This window comes from Oryzias melastigma, linkage group LG17, assembly GCF_002922805.2.
Source record: "Oryzias melastigma strain HK-1 linkage group LG17, ASM292280v2, whole genome shotgun sequence".
NCBI classification, from domain to species: Eukaryota; Metazoa; Chordata; class Actinopteri; order Beloniformes; family Adrianichthyidae; genus Oryzias; species Oryzias melastigma.
The window spans coordinates 16,706,297-16,727,924 of NC_050528.1; the positions used below are offsets into that span (position 1 = coordinate 16,706,297).

General features: G+C 43.0%; 1 protein-coding gene across 4 annotated transcripts in view; it reads right to left on the minus strand.

The window, feature by feature from the left end:
* si:ch211-267e7.3 (ADAMTS-like protein 2) overlaps positions 1 to 21,628 on the minus strand; it is a 32,488-nt gene that overhangs the window by 3,036 nt on the left and 7,824 nt on the right. Inside the window, exons 3-15 of one of the 4 annotated variants that reach the window (XM_024269003.1) lie at positions 13,422 to 13,497; positions 13,233 to 13,335; positions 10,049 to 10,194; positions 9,766 to 9,889; positions 7,680 to 7,760; positions 5,813 to 5,988; positions 5,332 to 5,722; positions 4,418 to 4,631; positions 3,960 to 4,060; positions 3,659 to 3,785; positions 2,115 to 2,183; positions 1,982 to 2,051; positions 1,085 to 1,240 (exon numbers count right to left, since the gene is read on the minus strand). In XM_024269003.1, coding sequence (XP_024124771.1) covers positions 1,085 to 1,240; positions 1,982 to 2,051; positions 2,115 to 2,183; positions 3,659 to 3,785; positions 3,960 to 4,060; positions 4,418 to 4,631; positions 5,332 to 5,722; positions 5,813 to 5,988; positions 7,680 to 7,760; positions 9,766 to 9,889; positions 10,049 to 10,194; positions 13,233 to 13,335; positions 13,422 to 13,497 — 1,834 coding nt within the window. Of the gene's footprint in view, positions 1 to 1,084; positions 1,241 to 1,981; positions 2,184 to 3,658; positions 3,786 to 3,959; positions 4,061 to 4,417; positions 4,632 to 5,331; positions 5,723 to 5,812; positions 5,989 to 7,679; positions 7,761 to 9,765; positions 9,890 to 10,048; positions 10,195 to 13,232; positions 13,336 to 13,421; positions 13,498 to 21,628 lie in introns of those variants that run through there. The other 3 variants (XM_024269002.1, XM_024269004.1, XM_024269006.1) reach the window with 3 other exon arrangements.

Here is a 21,628-nt window from a genome sequence, read left to right on the forward strand (position 1 = left end):
CACTCAACAGTGGATGGGATAAGCTCCAGCACCCCCATGACCCAGATTTAGTGGGATGGATGGATGGATGGATGATAGATGGAATGATGTGTGCTTGAATGGATGGATGGATGAATGTATACATAAATTGGATGGATAGATGGATGTGTGCATAAATTGGATGATGGATGGATGATGGATGGCTGGATGTGTGCATGGATGGATGATGGATGGATACATCTATGGGTGGATGCATGGATGGATGATGGTTGGATGGTAAACAGTCTGAGTACATAGATCTTAATAAACTGAGGATACAGTAAACATGTTCAGGAGTCCAAAGTCATCTTGAGTCAATGAATGAACACAAAATGTAAAGAAATGTTTGGTAGATTGTTTTGTTGACATGAGTTTATGTGGTGTTGTACAGGTGTTGTATGGTGTTGTACAGAACCAAGTTGTGGTATAATGTGGAGTTAGGCCCAGACACCATCTGCAGTCTATTCACGTGTTTTGTTTAGTAAAGATTTGTCATCAGATGTCCTTCCTGACACAACTCTCTGTGTTTCTCCAGACTTATGACCCGCTCTATCAGACCCTGGCTTGAGCCTCCTCCTGGCTCCATTTAAATGAATAAAATACTAACATGCTCTATGTCTTTAACCATTCATTCAACCAGACATTAAATGAGAGTCAATGGCAGAAAAGCTCAATTTACTCAGCCCTGCTGCTCCTTCCACAATATCTTTTTTTGAGATATTCTACTTTAATACAACAAAACTCATCTCTAGACTAGGAAAGTCAAACGGCAAAGATGATGAATGAAAGCTGTAATGATCAAATCCACGTTATGCTAGCAGAAAAACATTTACTTTAAGACAGGGGCAGACAAATTCATGGAAAAACAAACAAGAACCTAAACATGGAGAGTCTAGAAACACTTCCAGCGAATCCCGGCAGCAGGATCCCTCATTTAGTTGATTTGGGTCAAGCTTGTTTTGTAATCCTGATTCTAACCCGAAATGTATTTGATCTGTTAGTTATTTAGACCTTAGTTCAGTGTGTTTTAGTTTTGTTTGGATGAATGTTCAACAGAGGAACTTACTGGTCCCCAGTCAGAAACGGTCCAGCGTCTGTCACAGGGCGGCCCTTCACATTCCTCTCTTTCTGCTGGCTGGTAGGTTTTGTTGCACTTCCTTTTTTCAGTAGAGCAACGAACCTCCCGAGTTCGAAGGCCGTGCGAGCCACAGCGTGCCGAGCACTGAACAACACAACAATAAAAAGGAACAAAAGGTAAAATGTGAAACTTGTTTTTACCTGCCAGCTTTTATATTTACTAAAACACAACTGGAAGCATCTGCTTTGGTTCCAGGACAGCCCAAGGCCAAAAACCTTTAACTTGTTCTCATTCAACCACTTTGGGGCCACATTTTAAAGGGAACACCAATGAATACCATGAAAGAATCTACACACAGTGGCAAACATGAAGAAATGAACAGAAGTTCAGCGATCCACTGGCTTCAAATCTTCTAGTTAAAGCCAGTGGATCTACACTTGTTGGCATCTTAACAGGATGTGATGTCACGAGAACAAAATCTTTCTGAAAACTGGAAAATAACACACTTAAAAGCCTTGTGGTATCTTGTGGAGTACTCCAAATTTGCCTTAAAACTTAAAAAAGGGTAAATTAGCAAAATCATCTGGCATGTAGCTGAAATATTAACTAAACTCCAAATTCTTACCTTGAAGGTTTGACCTTGTTGTTTAAACTTTCCAAAGCCGAGCTTGGATTTCGTGTGCAGCAAGTAATAAATGAGGACATTAGACCCACTAGACCTTTCAGACTGCCTCAAGCTGACCTTATGAAAATGTTTAGAACTTGTAATGACAATACCTGTTTTAGTCTTTAAAAATGTCGAAGAAAGAGTTTCAAATTGAAACTCTGCAGCTGTCAGCTCCAAAGAAAACTTTAATTTGATAAATAATACTCATGCTGTAATACCTCTGTCCACTCTGACACCTCCCACTGCGGTCCACAGCTCTGACCAAAGCAAGGCTTTCTATTGGCTGGTCTGTACAAACACAGTGAGTCGTAGACTGAAGAGTCCAGACCTGGAGACAGCATTCTCCAGCACCTCACAGTGCGGTACTGAACACCTTCTCCACAGGTCCGAGAGCACTCGCTCCACCCGCTGGTCTCCCATCTGAAGCCAGAACAGACGTCAACATTTTTCAGTAAAATGGCACCAAATCCTAAATGTATTTAGTTAACTTAACTCTAAATGCAATTTCTTTCTTTTACTTGTGCTTTTGTTTTTCTTTTATTTTCCTCTTTACAAATTTAAAGACTGTGTGCATCAGAAACCTCAAAGATTCTGTATGGAGAGTAAATAGTATCATCCGATCTGTCTTATTCTTCATTTGTATCTCATTTCCATGTTCTCTCTGTGCATGCAGGAGATAGATGGACAGTACATTTCGTGTGTAGCTTTGTGTAGCTGCAATTGAGTATTTACATGTACAGAAATTACAAATTCAGAAAAAAATACAAAGTACTATTTACACAGCAGCTTGAAACTAACTACACACACAAATCTTTCAAATGTACACACGAATCGTCTGTTACACACAAAGAAACACATTTACGCACAAATCTAATGTGAGACCGTTTTCATGTCTCCAAGATTCATGAGTAAATGATGAGTTTAAATGCTGCAAGAATGCTGGGTCATCAGGGTTTTCTTATCAGCCACTTTGAACTGAGATTGTGAATATTTTCTGGTTAAAATGTGATATTTTTATTATTATTACCATTTTTAAAAAAAATCATAAATGAAGAGAACACATGATGAAGGTTTAAATTCATTTTCTAAGAAAAGTGTTCGATCACGGGGTGGGGAAAACACAAAATGAGGAACTCTTAGAAAACTAATTTAAATGCTCATTATGTTTTTGCTTCATTTTTGATCTTTTCTAAATGGGAACATCAACATACAATTTGGTTTTCTACAGTAGTTTAGACATTGACAAATAAGTAAAGCACCCCCCCCCCCCTTTATTTTTAGTTTTAATTTGAAAAACGATTGATACAGACGTGGAGTCTGTCCTGCACCTGTGAAATATTCCTTGCGTGCGTGGAGTTTGACATATGCTCGTGGGAGAGTTTTAGAGGAAATTTTCTCCATAAACCTGCCCGGATTTAAACAGGGAGGATTAACACAACAACCATAACCACAGTCATGACCAGCGGGAGATATTTAACTGAAATATAAAAAGCTCATTTACCACAAGGTGTGAATGTGTGTGTTTGGAGGAGTGTCCAGGCAGGGTACACCCTGAGAACCTGTCCAGGGTGCACCCCACCTAACCTCAACAATAGATGGAAAGAGATTCACCAGGTTTGGAAGATGAATGGATGGTAATTTAAATCTGGAGTGGCTGTGGCAGTGAGCGACCAGGAACAAAAAGTGAACATAAAACACACTTGAAACACGAAATATATACACAAAGCGTCTCCGTCTTTACACTGTTCGAGCATACATGACATCATATTTATTGACACGGACATTAATAGATGCTCCAAACTTCTGCTTTGACTCCTCCTATTTTCTTGGACTTCTAGGATTTCCGAGTAATTCATCTGTGATCACAAAACAATTGCACAGCAATGGCTCAGTACCGTGGAGGACATTCCTTTCCACTGCAGAACTCGTGAGTGGGCTCTGGTCTGGTCAGAGAATCACAATACGTGTCGTCCACCTCTGCACCATCGTAGCGGACACAGAGGGCGTAGGTGCTGGACAGACCTGAGACACACATGCAAACAACATTTGTGCATTTCATGGCACTACTGTGCATTTTAGTTGTTACATTTGCAATTTAAGAAAAAAAATCCTGAATCCCTCTTTCTTTTTGGCTTTAGCAAAGAAAGTGTGAGGAGGTTTGGTCTCATAAACTGACTTGAGTGGTCATGTGCATACCTGTGGTGCAGGTTGAGCTGCAGGGGGCGTAAGCAGAGACCTTCCAACGATACATGTCAGCAGGAGTGACGCGGTGCTCCAGAGACGCATCGAAGTCATTGCTGGAAAAAGAACACACAGCAAAAAAACTAATCTTAATACAAACTAAGAGAATGACCTAAATGTAGACGAACAATCTGTTAACGGAGCAAAACTCTGACACAACCAAAAGATGGTGAGATTTTCCTAACAACAATGGAGCAATTCCACTGTATATTTAACGGCACACTCTGATCATCTTTGAATCGATTGTAAAATTATTCCCTATTATGCTCTTTAAATTATAATTATGCTATTTTTGGACAAAATCTAAAAACTGTATCGTTTTCTAGAACACAGTTTCTGCAATGTCTATAAATGACTAAATAGATATATCATAGCTGATCCTGGAGAGCTGGATGTAACTTGCAGTGTCACACCTGTCTGTGCTGGTTCTCTGGGCAGCTGTCGTCTTCTGAAGCTCCACCACTGCTTCAGCCTGTCTGTCAGGATGCAGTTCTTTGACAGCCATTGCTTGTGGATTTGTAAGTGTGTGCTTGGCAGAGTCAAAGCTTGTCTGGTTGTGATGTAAATCCCCCTGTGACGTGTAGGGGGCGACTTCTGACAGAGCAGCAGAGTAGTCGCTCCGACTGCCTGTGGATGAAGACGCAGACAGGAAATCAAACCGTAACCCTTTTACTCACTGGCTGCTATGCATTTCAGCTTAAAGGACTTAGAAGTTTAAAGTTCAGCAAACAACAACACAATTTATTGAGTACGGTCAAAAGAGCAAAACTTTTACTTTCCTTTTGAGCCTTTCTCCTCACTACAGTGATTAAAAACTACACTTTCAGAGAGCATGACATTTTGCTCACGATCCCTTCAAAATGATCGACCAATTACTAAAGAGCAAAAAGAGTCAAATGAATGACATGTGGACCTCAGATCCATGATATGATGAAAACAAAGTTCACTTAAAAAATATCACACATAAATGTATATATATATATATTTATTTATTTATATATCTATATGTATTTATCTATAGATATCTATCTATATATATATATATATATATACATATATATATATAAACAAACGAACATACCGGTACACACAGAGACACACATGCCAAACATACATACAGATGTGCACACAAATGCACAAAGGATCCACAGAAACATCCACGATGATGTGCTCTGATTTTGAAACCCTTCCACTCCAAACATTGACCCAGTCGGTAGTGTTAGTGTGTTTTTTTTTTAATAAAACTCTCATTTTAATGAATGAACATCACCCTCTTCTTTTTTACATCCTTTTACATCCAGCTTGAGGAAAGAAATGCTCCACTCACTGAAGTCAGGCGGTGGTGAAGCTTCCTCATGTACCACATCATTGCCACTCAACCCAGCATCAACTGGTCTGTGGACCAGAACCACATTAGGAGAGGGAGATGGGCTCAGTGTCTGGGCCTCCCGCTCATCCTTTTGATCCTCATCTTCCTCCAAGAGGTCCTCTGCTTCCAGCAGGCTGTTGCAGCGGTGTGCAGATGCCTCACATCTGCTCTGGTTCATGGAGCCACTCTGGACCCCGGAGTCGCTCTCTGTGGCGTGCTCTGAGGTGAGGTTAGGATGAAGGTGTGGGGGGGCGGAGGAGACCGCCTCAGAGGCAGAGATGTGGTGAGGCGTGAGTGGCAGGGTGTACTGGTATGTGATATAGGAGCGTTTTCCATTGACATTGTAATACTGTGGACAGGGAGAAAAAGAAAAGTGTCAGAGAACAGCCTTAATGATCATAACTGAAACTGTTGTGTACTTTAAGTTCATAAGTGGTACCATAACATTGAGGGCCTGCACTGTGGGCCCCTGAGCAGTCATGTACTCCAGCCCGTCAGAGAAGCCACTGCTGGGACGTCTGTATTTAAACACGGTTCCCGCCACATGAAAGTTTTGTGGATTGTCAAAGACAGGATTTCCATTGAAGAAGAAGTGTCCTGCTTCATCTGACAGGGCTGGACAGGAGAGCAAACGTCAGCATTTTAACATTAAACTGCATTTAACCAAGAGCTTTAACTGTCTGTTTAAAGAGGAAAACAACCATTTTCACTCAGCTCAAAGATGAAGGACGATCACACTAATGGTCAGAGCAGCATGTGGTGCTCCAGCAGTACGAGAGATTCTGATTGGTTGAATCACAAAGGCCGGCTACCACTGTTACAAGTTTGACAGTTACAGAACTACAGATTAAGTCTTGTTTATTTTTCTGAAAAAACATTCCTTTTCAAACCATTTGATCACCTATGAGCCCTGCAGTTTGTGGTCTTAACCCTTTAACTGCCTACTCAACCAAACAGTGGGAAACATTTAGAAAAGATGTTTTTAAAAACATTAACTGCTTGTATTACTCCCCAAGGTACGGAGTCTTTAAAGGGAAATTGAAGAAAAAAAAAATTAAGTATTTTTTTATTCTCTTCCAAAATTTGAAATCATAAAAAAAAAGAATTCTGGTTAGTTACGGATACGCACCACATCAATTATTAACCAGAACATTTTTATGAAGTTTTTAAGAAGTTATGTTCAAAACAAACGTTCCTGATAATTTAATCATTCTCCTCATGGATGTTATGATGTTTTTCACATTTGCATCAAGACATTATTATTTTTGTTTTTATTTCTCTCTTCCTGGGCTAATGTGGGACAACAAGCCATCAAACTGGGCTATAAACAGACAGAAGAGCAGCTAAAAACTGTCATTTAGATGCAGCTCCTGCAGGCTAGAAGGTAACGATTGCCGCTAGAAAAAGACAAAAAACTGCTGTCCTAAACCCAGAATGGAGAGATGATTATAGATGCTTTTGTGGAGTTCTTTAAAATAAATAACTTAACCTCTCAACATCATCTGTATCTTCTGTGTATTTTAAACGAGATAAACAGCCAAAGCCTCCATCATGTAGCGATGAGGCTAAAATCTTCAGACAGTTTCTCCAATGGGAGTGTCTAGTTTATGGACACATGTTTGGACAATCATTGAGCATTAAATTAGACGAACATCAAAAGATTCAGCGGACTCGAATTTGACGAATGAATCGCATTTGATGTCAAATGCAACGTTACGTCGGGCTTGTTGAATTTCTTCATAAATGTTGGACTATTCTCTTAAAAGGGCAACTTATACTCCGGAGCGACTTATATGTTTTTTTCTTCTTCATTGGGCATTTTTTAGCTACTGCGACTTACACTCCGGTGCGACTTATAGTCCGGAAAATATGGTAAGTAATCTCTGAGGCTCCGCCTTTTGCTCCTTGTAGGTACCGCCCATTTCATGACATCATCCTACAGCCAGCCTCAGCAGCTTGTCTGCATTTCACCCAAGAAAACAAACAACATCCAAACTTTTGCAAAGATGGATGTGCATATTGGGCATTTAAAATGAAAGCATTTTGTCGATAACCAATAGCTCCCTTGGAGAAGTGTGCGTATGTGTTAACCTGGGGGCGGAGCTAACGGCACAGACTCTTCCTGGAAGGGGCTGTTCCTCACTTGTCTACGTCACAATGTGAGGACCTACTTGTTTTTGTGGAAAACAATTTATTTTACATTCCAAAACAAATGTAATTCATCGAGGTTGGATTATCCCTTTACTGCATTTCAGCTCAGTTCAAACACACACAATCATGCAGGATGTGGAATTGTTTCTTCTCACCAAGAGTGTTCTCTGTCTTGTGCCTCTCTATAATTTGGATGTCTGAAGCTCCAGCTGGGATGTTGGTGATGAACACATAGCCTTGGGACAAAATGGAACACTTTTAATTTATTAATCTAAACTAAAAAGAAAAAAGTAACCTCACTTTTGATTGATTGATTGGTTGACTGGTTAAGACAGGGACAGCATATATTGATAAAACATTTAAAAATGCAAATATATAAGATTATAGCATTTCAAGCTTATTTCCATCTTTAGTCCCGTAAAAAAAATTGATTATCTCTAGTAAAAGAACAAATTAAATCAATACAGAAAGAATAAAAGACAAAAGCAAAAACAGAAACAACTGAGTTTTAACAGTTCTTTTACACATTGCCAAAAGCTGTTTCAAACTCACATGTGAGTTTCTGTCAAGTTGTGGATATATCAAACGACGTTCATGGACTTGATAGCTGCATGGATTACAATTGAATTATCTGTGTTGATATTGTCAACTTAAAAAGAAATAAGAACTTGAACTTCCATGTCTATTCTATAGTGGCCCTTAATAAGACATCAACCCCTGAACAAAAGAAAACTAAGAATTCATGAAAGAAAATTTCAAATGTTCTGGATTGTTTTGATTTCGTAGGATTTCTTTTCCTTGCTGATATACTTTTATGAAATTTACCAATACATTTTATTTTGGCTATATTTGGTAAATGGTTTTGAAGTTGAGTCATGGCAGCTGAACTTAAAATCTTTTTCCAGTTTCCATGACTTAACTTCAAGACCACATCATCTTAATGAATGAAAACCTTCACTGACATTTGGTAAATGGGTTTATATATTCTTGTTAAATCCATAGTGCTCCCTTCACCATTTCACAGACACATTCACACACCAGTGACTGGTCACCAATGACCAGACACTGGTGTTAATGTGGGGCTATGTGTGGGCACAGGAGGAACCTGCTCAACTCCCAACTCTGTCCAGGGTTTCTACAAGTATCTTCTAGTTAAATTTAAGATCTAAAATTAAGACCAATTTGTCTGCGCATTTCCCATTTTATTCCTCCATCCATCCGAGACTGGGTCACAGAGGAGGCAGTCTAAGCAAAGATGCCCAGACTTCCCTCTCCCGGCCACTTCCTCCAGCTCCTCTGGGGGACCCCGAGGCGTTCCCAGGCCAGCCGAGAGGGTTGTCTCTCCAGGGTGTCCTGGGTCTTCCCCGGGGCCTTCGCCCAGTGGGACATGCCTGAAACACCTCTCCAGGGAGGCGTCCAGGAGGGATAGATGCCCGAGCCACCTCAACTGGCTCCTCTGGATGCGGAGGAGCAGCAGCTCTACTCCAAGCTCTCTTCGGGTGACCGAGCTTCTCACCTCTAAGTGAGCGCCCAGCCACCCTCTGGAGAAAGCTCATTTCAGCCGCTTGTAGTCGGGACCTCATTCTTTCAGTCATGACCCAAAGCTCATGACCATAGGTGAGTAATGGGACGAAGATCGACCGGTAAATTGAGAGCTTTGCTTTCTGGCTCAGCTCTCTCTTCACCATTGACATGTGTAGTCACCGTATAACGGCGGACGCCACTCCAATCCGCCTGTCGATCTCACACTCCGATCTTCTCTCACTCGTGAACAAGACCCCAAGATATTTAAACTCCTCCACCTGAGGCAGGAGCACTCCACCCACTGAGAGAGGGCAAACTACCTTTCTTTGGACTCAGATTTAGCGTTTCCGACTCTCATCCCAGCTGCTTCACACTCAGCTGCAAACCGCCCCAACACAGCTTTTAAAGATATTATTTTCAAATTCATATATCCAATGCTTTAAGAGCCCATGGGAGTCAATTTTTGCAGATGGGTATTGGGGACACAGATGTGCCTTTTTTTTAATAAATAAAGACATTTTATATGTTTATCAGTTTATAAATAAATTAAGTACTTTTTCAAAAGTGGTTGAGGGAAATAATTTCAAATGACTTGGTATAAATTAAAATAGTCAAAATAATTCATTTTTGTCTGAATACGACCAAGTAGAGGTAACTGCTTGGACATGGCTGGTTTAATGACACGTTAGTTTGTTAGTTAGTTAGTAGGCGTGTTACCTAACTGTGTGAGTCCCTTCCTGTATGATCCTGTGACGCGCTGGCATGTCGCTCCATTCCCCCCACATTTTCCACATCGGTCCACAGTCTTGGTGCTGTACAGCTGCCCGTCACAGCCTACAGGCTGAGAAGGAGGAGTTATCAGGCTGTGAGTTACTGTAGGCTAATAGTCCTCTAGCGTGTCATCAGTTTCACACTGGTGCTAAAAAAAACAGGTCTGCTGTGGTTAGTCAGTAATACATCTAGTAAATGCTGGTGGTTCTAGTCTCTTCAGATGTGTTACCTGACAGGTGCCCTCAATGCAGACTCCATGGTGTTTGGCATCATGACAGAATGTCCCATCATGAGCAGGAACAAGCAGCTGGCGCTCCCCGCTCTCAGTCGTGCATTGCAGGTCACATGGCTTATTGGAGATGCTCATGTCATCAGCTATAGCGACAATAGCAAACTTTAAGAAGCCATAACACTTGCTACATATTGAATATTATACATGTTAGGTTATAATGAATTCAGATTTCAATTATTTTGTCTTTTTACTACATGAAAAACTTAAAACAACAATTCAATTCAGTTTAGTAATGAAGTGTCAGTTCACAACTTAGGTCATCTCAAACTCCAATTCATAGAGAAAAAAACTTCAATCAGAGCATTACCAATTATGATTGATACAGTCACAGTGTAAAGGAAGTAGCTGTAATAGACCCAGATTATCTAAACCAGGGGAGTCAAACTCAATCGCACAAGGGGCCAAAATCCAAAACACACCTTAGGTTGCGGAACGAACAGGATAAATGTTTATTGAACACTCTAAAACTAAAATTTTAAAACTTTAAACCATAACTTTTTAATATAATTATGAACTAGATATATAGCATTTCGTTCGATAATGCTAGTGTGAATGCTGTAAACTGAATTTGGCTACTGAAGATACTAGAGCTGATAGCTGAAGATTCTAAGATTGATAGCTAAAATCGCTGAAGCTGATAGCCAGCTAAAAATATTAGGTAAATAACAAATTATCTTTAAAAAATAAAAATAAAAAACGTAGGTTAGCCAAAACAGCAAACATGTATCTGAAACAATAGATACACTTCAAAATATCCCAAAAAATGAAAAAAGCCTTAAATAGCTAAAACAGCTAACATGTAACTGAAATAGCTAAACTCCAAAATAGCCTAAAATAATCTTAGTAAATGAGAACATAGTCCGAAAAGCTAGCATTATGACAACTTTTAAAAAATTCAAACCATAACTTTTTAACATAATTATGAATACTAAAAAGGTAGGAATATTATTCCAAAATATTCAACTTAAACCCTAAATAACTTTCGTTATTCTGCGCTCCATAAAAATATATTTTGTCAAAATTTTACAAGTAATAAATAAGCACAAGATAACATCGGGTCATTAATAACAACAAAAGAAAATGATCTGGAGGGCCGGATAGAATTACCCGGAGGGCCATGACTTTGACACATGTGATCTAGACCTATAAAAAAATCCAGAACAAATGCCTGGGCCACTCAGTTGGCCCCATGCACTGATGGATGCACCTGCTCCCTAAAGGTAATGTTTGATATGGACTTTATGCACAGAAGTAATTGACAATTGAAGTCCAATACAAATCATCTCTTGGGTTCAGACAAGGGGAAGACTAGGGCTGTTACACCCAAACACACCCTGACAGACACTACTGTCTCAGTAGAGAGTCAGAGAGTCAGGGACTGATACAAGGCCAGGTACTCTGTACTACTGTCAGGCCTGTAAGCGGAAACCACATTAAGAACCCTGCCCCCAAACCAAAGCAAGGGAATGCAACCCTTGCAATCCCAGGGTGGTATACAGTGGCACAGGTGCAGTGCTTTGCACTTAGCACCATTTTATCCATTAATGTATTGGAAAAGTCTAATGGAAGAGCAACATGTGTCAGCCAATTTTCAAAAGGACAAGATTTAACAACCTGCAGACATCCAGTAAGAGAGGAATGAGGTGGAGAACCAGCTTCAAAAACTGCCACATTCAGACACATTCAGGAGATGGACTACAACTCAGGTCTAGGCCCTTCTGAGCCTGGACCGACGGAGGAAACGTCTCAACTGGACCCAAGAAAAGGAGGACTGAAAGTAAAGTGTTTCTTTCATTTGGGAATCAAGGTCCGAGGGTTTGGAGGAAAAATGGTCAGGAGCAGAACCCAAACTCCTAGACTGATTTGGGCTGTTCAGTCCAGCTCTGGTGTTGGTAAACTCTGCTTTCTATAATCCACAATTACTGCTACAGTCTAGAAAACTGAGGGGACAAGACCAAAAAAGAAAGAAGAGCTGATGGAAAGCATCGAGAAAATCTGGCCTTCCATAGCTCCCACACAATGCCACAAGCTAACTGCATCACTGCCATGGCACATCGCAGCAGTTATCAAGGCTTCTTCTTCACCTTTCGGCTTATCCCTTTCGGGGTCGCCACAGCGTAACAGCACCCACTGTTTTACATCAGTGATTTGGCAGAGATTTTACGCCGGATGCCCTTCCTGACACAACCGTGTAATTGAAGGGCACAGGGACCCAGTTAGGCAGCAGTTATAAAGGCAAAGTGATTAAAAAATATTGAAGATAGACATATACTTTGGAAAATACTTTATTTTTATTGATCTGATGTTATCATAATATTTGTCTTTATCCTTTTGCAAAAACTGAGAAGTAAATGGTGGGGCCACCATGGAACCCGTGGACAAACCCACCTGTGGCCCACCAATTCAGCTCAAAGGTAAACCATATGGCGCCCACATTGAAATGTTCACTGGCTACTATACTTTACTACATACCCAATACATAGAGTTTGTATTTTCTTCTGATTATCTTTGGACTTTTCAAGCTGTTCTTGATGTGAATTACTTTTCTCAAAGCTATTTGACTTTTTCAACAGTCATTTAATGGCATAAATGTTTGCATTAAATATATATATATATGTATATATATATATATATATATATATATATATATATATATATATATATATATATATATATATATATATACTGTATGTATATGCTGTATGTATACGCATATGTATGTATGTATATATATATATTTATATTTATATATACATATAGAGTTGTATATACAGATATATATGTATGTGTGTGTATGTATGTATATGTATATATATATATATATTTAGCGCAGCTAGAAATTAGGTATTGAAGGTATAGGAGTTGAAGGTTGTAGACCCCTGGGTTAAATTTAAAAATGAATCCATTTGATTAACTATTGACAGGCTATGATTAACCATACCAAAAAAAAATAATGTTGTTACAGAACTAGTTAAAATAAGGTTCCAATGATCACTTCATAAATTAAGACGTACTCAAGACAAACACAATCTTTTAGACAAAAAACAGACATCTGTCAAGTCGATCGCGTCTGGTTTGAGGTGATGAGTGTCTTAAAGGAAAAAAAATACAATTCTTATACCTGGGTAAAGTGGGATCCACTGGTAATAACTTCTTCCAAATACTTTAGAGTTGAACTGGGAACACTGGTGCTGTTTGAAGCTAGCACTGGGACTTGGACATGGCTGCAAAAAAATTATTTTGCATTATGCATGGCTTAAAAATATATATCTTTAGACTACTTCTTTAGAAAGCACCATTAATGCCATACCTTTTTTGGACAAAGCTGGTACTGTTTTGGTAAGCCAACACAATATGAGCTGTTCACATTCTGGGTGGTAGACAGCCTACATTAAATAGACAAGATCCAATTCAGGAGCCAGCAGGAATGAAAAACAAGATGAATGTGGGATTCAGAATGTATATTCTGTTTAAAAAAGTTCTTTAAGAGTCTATTGAGGTCAAGACAGTGGTTGGAATGACAGTGTGCCACAGTGCAGTTAGTGCCTTTGCTTTCAAAGGGAAGACAGGTAACAAGTTAACAGATTAACAGTGCCCACTGACAAAATCCCTCAGTGTCTGTATTGGCTGATCTACAGTGTGGTGAATAATCAAGCAGTTTAATGATGTTACAGGGGAAAAAACTATGAAGAGCGTCACATGTGGCAAAATCTTGAAAAAACAAAATATCAGATAAACTTAAATACATATTTTATAGACCCTTTTCACAGTGATGTCAAACAAAATGGCAACAGAGCTGTTAACATGATACGTTAACTTCTGGTTAATGGATTTAGACCAGGAAAACAAAGAACTGAACACCGTTTAACACAATTTTATGTAAATAACTAAAAGTAACCTTACAAATTTTAAAAGAAAAATGTACAATATTTATTTTATGAATGTCCTACTGAATTCTATTTTCATTTCCTGTCTTAGATCATTCACAAATCTAAATACAAATGTGAATATCCTTCAATATTTGAGGTTCTGTTGAAAATATGAACCTTTCATTTGATCAGATATTATTCTATTTTGCTTGATGTTATTCACACGTGTTTTAAGTGAAATCAGCACAAAAACTTATAGAAATTCATGTTGGCCACATGTAATAGGAGCACCCAAGATGTACATTTCTGCAATTTTGGCCGCGCGTGTTTTAACTACATCCAAGGCTGAATTTAGTTATTGTAATAAGAGGTATTTGTTGTTTTGGGGATATTTTAAGGGGTAATTCTAAAAATAGGAATGCTTTAAATGGGAATATATTTTTTTTGACGGTTATAAATTATATTTATCCTTGTTTGCCTTATTATCCCGCAGGGATCAGATACGGGTATGAGCAACAAGAAAGGGGAGATATGTCAGAAAATAACACAAGAGTTATTATCTAGCTAGTACCTGTAAACTTCCTCTAACTATGACCAGGTTGTCAGACAGAAATATTCTACCACTCATTTTATATCATTCATAGGATTTTGGGGACGCATTCTGGAGACAGGAATACTGACATTTGATATATATATTGTACAAATTTCGGTTACAACTGGTTAACCTTCCATTATTTAGGTAAAATTGCTTTAAACAGCGTTCAGCTGTCAGCTTTGCCGTTCTAAACACAAAAACCCGAAGTCACTTTACACAATCGCTGTTTTGTGGGACGTAACGTGAAGAGGGTCAATTGGACCTTCAAGATCAAATCAAACTTTTTTCTTCCGGTTCCAGGTCATGAGCAGACGGGTGTCTTAAACTCTCTTCATCTTCATCCCCTTCAAGTGACTTTAATCTTGAATTGTCACAAAATTAGTTCAAAGAAAAAGTTGTAATTCTGCAACACATAGAGCTGACCATGGCATTGAAGAAAAACCAAGACACATCTGACATCACCAACATCAGAAGAGCACTCGAAGACATTCAAGCTAAGCTAATTCTACTGATGCTACTTGAAGCGAAGCAAACACCTCTGATGGAACTCGTGAGAGATCCGACGAGACAGAGCATCAAGATAATCACCTCCTGGAGAGAAGAGTGGACGATGTGGAACATCAACCAATGTCATTCTGACTGGATTACAACTCAAACCCTGAGCTATAGCCCTGACACGGCTAATGTTAGCACAGCCGCTGACCGCAGTGCTGCTCGGCTGCAGACGTGGAGAGTCAAGTCGAATCATTCCTCACGTCTAAAGGGATTTCTTTGGATCTAAATACCATCGAGATCTGCCACTCGCTTCCCAGGAGAAAGGAGACCGGCGGTTCTTATCAGATTTGTGAATCAAAAGCACAAGATAGCTCTAATGAAGCAAATAAAAATCTGAAGGGTTCTGCTGGTTACTTGAACAACCATTTGACCAAAAGGAATGCTGAACTGGCAAAGCATACCAGGGTTCTGAAACGCCGAGGGAGATTCAAAACTCTTGGGTGATGAACTCCAGGAAACATGTTGAACCACTTGGTCCACCAGACCAGTCCAAGGTACTGGTTGTTAACAACATGAAAGGCTTTGAGAAGTCCTTGATCATCGGCGTTTGAGCAATTTAAATGAAGCAAAATAACAGTCAAAGATGATTTCAAGAAAATCATGGCGCCTCGGATCTAGAGCTATCTCTAAAAGACAACTATGACCCTGATTTTGAGCAGAGAGTTCGGACCTGCAGACAACTAGGGCTCGATTTATCAGCTGAAGGACAATGGACCAGGCAAACAAAGTCTGCTGTCTTTACAGCGAGGAGAACTTTATAAAGTCTGTTAAAACCACAAGGACGGCTGTTAATCAGCCAGCAGAAGAAGAAATACAGAACTTGGACAAAGGCTCTAAATGTAACACTCCACTTGGATCCCTAAAGTGTGATTCATGTTGATGACTTTTCTGATGAAAATAATCTGCACATATTTTTGATTTCTGATACCTGATTTACACTGATTTTTCTAATTAATAATAATAATAATCTGCATATGTTTTTTATGTTTGATAATTGATTTTTTACATTTTGATAATTGATCTGCATATGTTATGATAAAGTCTGAAATAGTGTAATTTTTACTTACATAGTTATGTTATCTAATTATACTTAAGGATTCTTAATAGCCTAAATGTGTGTTGGTAAGGTATACATATCTGATTTTAAGTTATGAACCAGATAATGATAATTCATGTAAAGAAAATGATAAGGCAGAGGCTGTCACAAACAGGCAGACAGCTGGTTCCACGTGCAGCAGGTTTATTAACAGTCCACAGAATAAGCAGGGTCAGACAGGCAGAGGTCATACACGGGCATGGGATCATCCGAGACGAGCGAGAAGAGGAGTCAGAGTCCAGGCGAGGGTCAGGGGCAGGCGGCAGGCAATCAGAGTAGCAGGGTCGGAGGCAGAAGGTCAGGTCCAGGAGAAAACGCTCAGAGATGCAGGCAGGGTGGCACAAACAAAGCTTCGCAGAGAGTGAAGTGTGGAGCCAGACTATAAGCTGTGGAGGTGATGAGGTGATGGGGAACAGCTGAGCTGATGAGTCCAGGTGATGGCAGGTGGTGAGCTCAGAACTCTGGTGAGCGCTCCCTCTGGTGACCGGAGATGGTAGCAGCAGGTTGCTCCATGACAGAGCCCCCCCCCTGCGAGCGGCTCCGGAAGCGAGGAACCCTCCGACGCCGAGGTCGTCCACGGGTTCGGGGAGCAGGCCTGTCTGGGTGGCAATGGTGGAACTCACTGATCAGGGAGGGGTCAAGGATGTCATCAGCAGTGACCCAGGAGCGTTCTTCTGGGCCGTACCCCTCCCAATCCACCAGATACTGAAGCCGACCCCCCCGGCGCCGGGAGTCCAAGAGCTCTTTGACGAGGTAGGCCGCCTCACCCTCCACCATCACCGGGGGTATCCCAACCTCCGATGGTCCAGAATGAGACTCCGCTTCCGGGCGATCACCAGCGGGTTTCAGCAGGGAGACGTGGAAGGTGGGTGAGACGCGGTATTCTGGAGGCAACTGCAGGCGATAGGACACAGGGGTGATCTGACGGAGAACCTTGAAAGGCCCCACATACCTCGGACTGAGCTTCTTGCAGGGGAGCCGCAGTCGAAGGTCTCGGGTCGAGAGCCAGACCCACTGGCCGGGAACCATATCGGGCCCTGGACGCCGGCGCCGATCGGCCTGCACCTGGGTGCGGCGAACAGCATGTGGAGCTGAACATGCGCCGCCTCCCACGTCTCCTCACAGTCACGGAAACACTTGTCCACAGTTGGCAGCTCGGTGGATCCGCCCGACCAGGGGAAGAATGGAAGTTGAACCCCCATCACACACTGAAAGGGGGTGAGTCCTGTGGCAGCCTTCCTGAGGGAATTTTGGGCATATTCGGCCCAAACCAGGAATCGACTTCAGTCCTCTTGGTGTTGACTGCAGTAGGTGCGGAGAAACCTAGTAACTTCTTGGTTCAGTCGTTCCACTTGGCCGTTGGATTGCGGATGGTAGCCGGAGGTGAGGCTCACATTTATGCCCAGACCCCTGCACATGGCTTGCCACACCCGAGAGGTGAACTGCGGACCACGATCCGACACGATGTCCTCTGGGAGACCATAGTGCCGGAACACGTGGTCGATGAGCTACTCTGCGGTTTCCAGAGCCGTGGGCAGCTTGGGTAATGGAATCAGCCGGCATGCTTTTGAAAAACGGTCAATAACAGAGAGGATTGTGGTATTACCTCTTGAGCGGGGCAGATCAGTGATGAAGTCCACTGCGATGTGAGACCAGGGACGACGTGGAATGGGCAGTGGTTGCAGGAGACCGGCTGGAAGCTGTCTTGGTGATTTGGCTGTCTGACAGACAGCACACCGGGTGACGTACTGGGCTACGTCCGCCTGTAAAGTGGGCCACCAAAAGGTATTCGTGATTAAGGCCTGTGTGCCAGCCTGGGTATCCGGCTGCTGGAGAGTCATGCACAAGATGGAGAATCTTTTGTCGATGGGATGGAGGAACATACACCTTATCACTTGGGCAGGATGGTGGTGGTGCCTCAGCTGCGTTAAGCTCAGCCAGCTCAGTCATTACATCCCATTGCACAGGAGCCAGGATCACTGATGAGGGCAGGACAGTCTCTGGAGCTCCCGACCCCTCCCCAGAGTCATCATAAAGACGAGATAGGGCGTCGGCCTTTCCATTCTTCGAGGCTGGGCGATAGGTGATCTGGAAACTGAAGCGTGAGAAGAACAGGGACCAGCGTGCCTGTCGTGGGTTTAACCGCTTTGCGGTCTTGATGTATTCGAGGTTCTTGTGGTCGGTTAGAACCAGGAAAGGCTGAGCCGACCTTTCAAGCCAGTGTCTCCATTCGGAGAATGCCTCCTTCATGGCCAGCAGTTCTCGGTCACCCACGCCGTAGTTCCGCTCTGCATTGTTTAACTTCCGGGAAAAGTAGGCACACGGAAACATCTTGGCTGGTTGACCCTGGCGTTGCGACAGCACCGCTCCTATGCCCGTGTCAGAGGCATCCACCTCCACAATGAACTGTGCATCTGGGTTTGGGTGACGGAGGATAGATGCCTGAGTGAAGCGCTGCTTCAATGTCTGGAACGCCTTTTCTGCAGCAGGAGTCCAGGTCAGACGTTTGGGAGCCCCCTTCAGGAGGGCAGTGAGAGGAGCCGCCACCATGCTGAAGCCACGGATGAAACGCCGGTAGAAGTTGGAGAACCCAAGGAATCGTTGCAGCTCCTTGACAGTGGTTGGCTGGGGCCACTGTTGCACAGCCTCCACCTTGATCTGGTCCATGGCCACGCCCTCTGCGCCGATTACATATCCCAGAAATGCGATGGAGGTCCTGTGAAACTCGCATTTCTCCCCCTTCGCATACAGCTGGTGTTCAATGAGCCGCTGCAACACCTGCCGGACATGCGTGACGTGCTCCTCAAAAGAATTGGAGTAAACCAGGATGTCGTCGATGTACACGACAACAAAACGCTGCAGCATGTCCCGGAAAATGTCATTGACAAAAGCCTGGAATACAGAGGGAGCGTTACAGAGACCGAAGGGCATGACCAGGTACTCATAATGTCCTGAGGTGGTCGAAAAGGCGGTCTTCCATTCGTCCCCCTCCCGTATTCGGATGAGGTTATAAGCGCTCCTCAAGTCCAGTTTCGTAAAAAAGCGGGCTGAGCGGAGCTGCTCCAGCTCGGAGGGAACCAGAGGCAGAGGGTAACGGTATTTTACAGTCACTTCGTTCAGGTTGCGGTAGTCCACACATGGTCTCAGACCACCATCCTTCTTTTTCACAAAAAAGAAGCCAGCAGAGGCAGGTGACGCCGACGGTCGGATGAAACCCTTTGCCAACTCCTCCTTGATGTAGGTCTGCATAGCAGCTGACTCAGGTTGCGACAGCGGGAACACCCGTCCTCGGGTGGGCACCACTCCCGGCAGAAGATCAATGGCGCAGTCGTAGGACCGATGCGGAGGGAGCTGTGTGGCACGTTGTTTGCTGAAAGCCACCTGCAGATCCCGGTATTGGACCGGCAACCCCTCCTCCACACCTGTCGTGCTGATATCCATGAGGGCGGCGGCCGCGATCGGCCATGAGACTGCAGGAACAGACCCCCTAGGAACTTGAAGGCAGTGTCGCTGGCAGTGAACGGAGGTGAACGTGAGTTTGCGTTCTGACCAGTTTATATTGGGGACCGGCAGACCGAGGATGACAGGACAGCGGGGGGAGTCTATGGCGAAGAGGCGGAGGGTCTCATGGTGGCGGTCTGGCGCAATGACAGACAGATCCTGGGTCAGAAACTGGATCCGGCCCGACCCCAGGGGTCTTCCGTCCAGGGCGGTGACGGCCACCCGGGTGTCACAGGAAAGCAGAGGCACCTTATTAGTCTGAGCAAAGTCCAGATCAATGAAATTTCCTGCTGCCCCAGAGTCAATCATAGCCTGCGTCTCCACTGCACGGCCATCAAAGTGCAGGACCATAGGTAGAGTGAAGGTGAAAGCAGGTTCACTCACTGGTTGTGCAGAACGACGTGGTTGGTGGTTGGGGCAGGTGTTGCGGATGTGACCTGGCTGACCACAATAGAGACAGAGGTCCTGCTGGAAGCGTCGCGCTCTCTCTCTAGGTGAGAGCTGGGTGGAGCCGAGCTGCACGGGCTCGCGGTCCGGGTCAGGGGCCCCCGGGAGGAATGATGAGCCGCCCCTGGAGCTCGCAGGGGCGGGGTGGCACGGCTGGCATGCTCTCAGCAGGTTGTCAAGCTTGATGGTGAGAGTGATGAGGTCATCCAATGACAGTCCCTCATCGCGACACGCCCGCTCTCGCTGCAGCTCTGTGGTGAGTCCCTCGCGGAAGGCCGTTGTCAGCGCGCTGCTCGTCCAGTCAGTGCGCGCTGCCAGAGTTCTGAAGCGCAGCGAATAAGCGGCAGCGGTCTGCCGTCCCTGCTTGATGCCGTACAGCTGTGCTCCAGCGTCTTTTCCATCCGCGGGGTGGTTAAACACCTCCCGTAACTGCTGCGTGAAGGCCGTATATCCATGGAAGGGCAACGATCCTCCAGTCCAGAGCGCAGCTATCCATTCACGTGCTGCCCCGGTCAGCAGAGAGCACACCAGAGACACTTTGGCGTAGGGCTGGGCGATAAAACGATAATTATCGTTATTGCGATATTACTTTTTTTCGATAGTGAAATGAGACTATTGCGATAAACTTTCGTGTTAAATAACACGGGAGAAAACCCCGGAAGAGCCGCGCTTCCTCTTCTTACGGAGCGGCTGATTCTAGGAGCCCAGACTGAGAGTGAGGGGGACGGAGGCCCCGAATGATGACAAAAGGACACAACAGAAAACATTATTTCAGTAAACCAATAACCAATATATAATTGCTAATACTTTTATGTTTAATGTCAAGGTAACGATGTTTATATATTTTGTTTTGGAAACGTCGTCACCGGACCCACCCCTCCTCTACATTAAAAATGGTTCGGTCCGACTGGATTGTTTTTCCGCGCTGTTTGTTACCGACAGACCCACAGAGTGTGAGGGAGAGAAGACACGCTTTAAAATCAGGAGTTTAAAACCTGATTTAGAGGAGAACCTCCATGAAAAAAGTAAAAAAAGGAGACAGTCTGTCTATTGCCGCACATTACGTGTCAGGCGAGGCTGAAAGAGGAGAGAAGGACAGACTAGCGTGCTCGTAACAGCCGCGCGCAGGGGGGCGGGGACTCGATTGTGGCTGTGGAGTTTAGAGTTTGAAGGTTTTGTTAAAATATTAACCAAAAGCTTTTGTATAGAGCTTCGAATTAGAATAATTTGTTGTTTTATTATGTATCAAAAATGAATTTGTTAGTTACATTTGTGCCGTTTGTTTATTTCTTAATGAGGTGATCTAATAATAGTAAAATAAACTTGTTTTTAACGACTTCTGACATGACACTAAATGAAGAGATCGTATGTGTTTGATCAATCCTCCAACATATACACATGTCAGATGACTGAGTGAAATGATGATTAAATCTATTATCAGAACTGTTTATTTT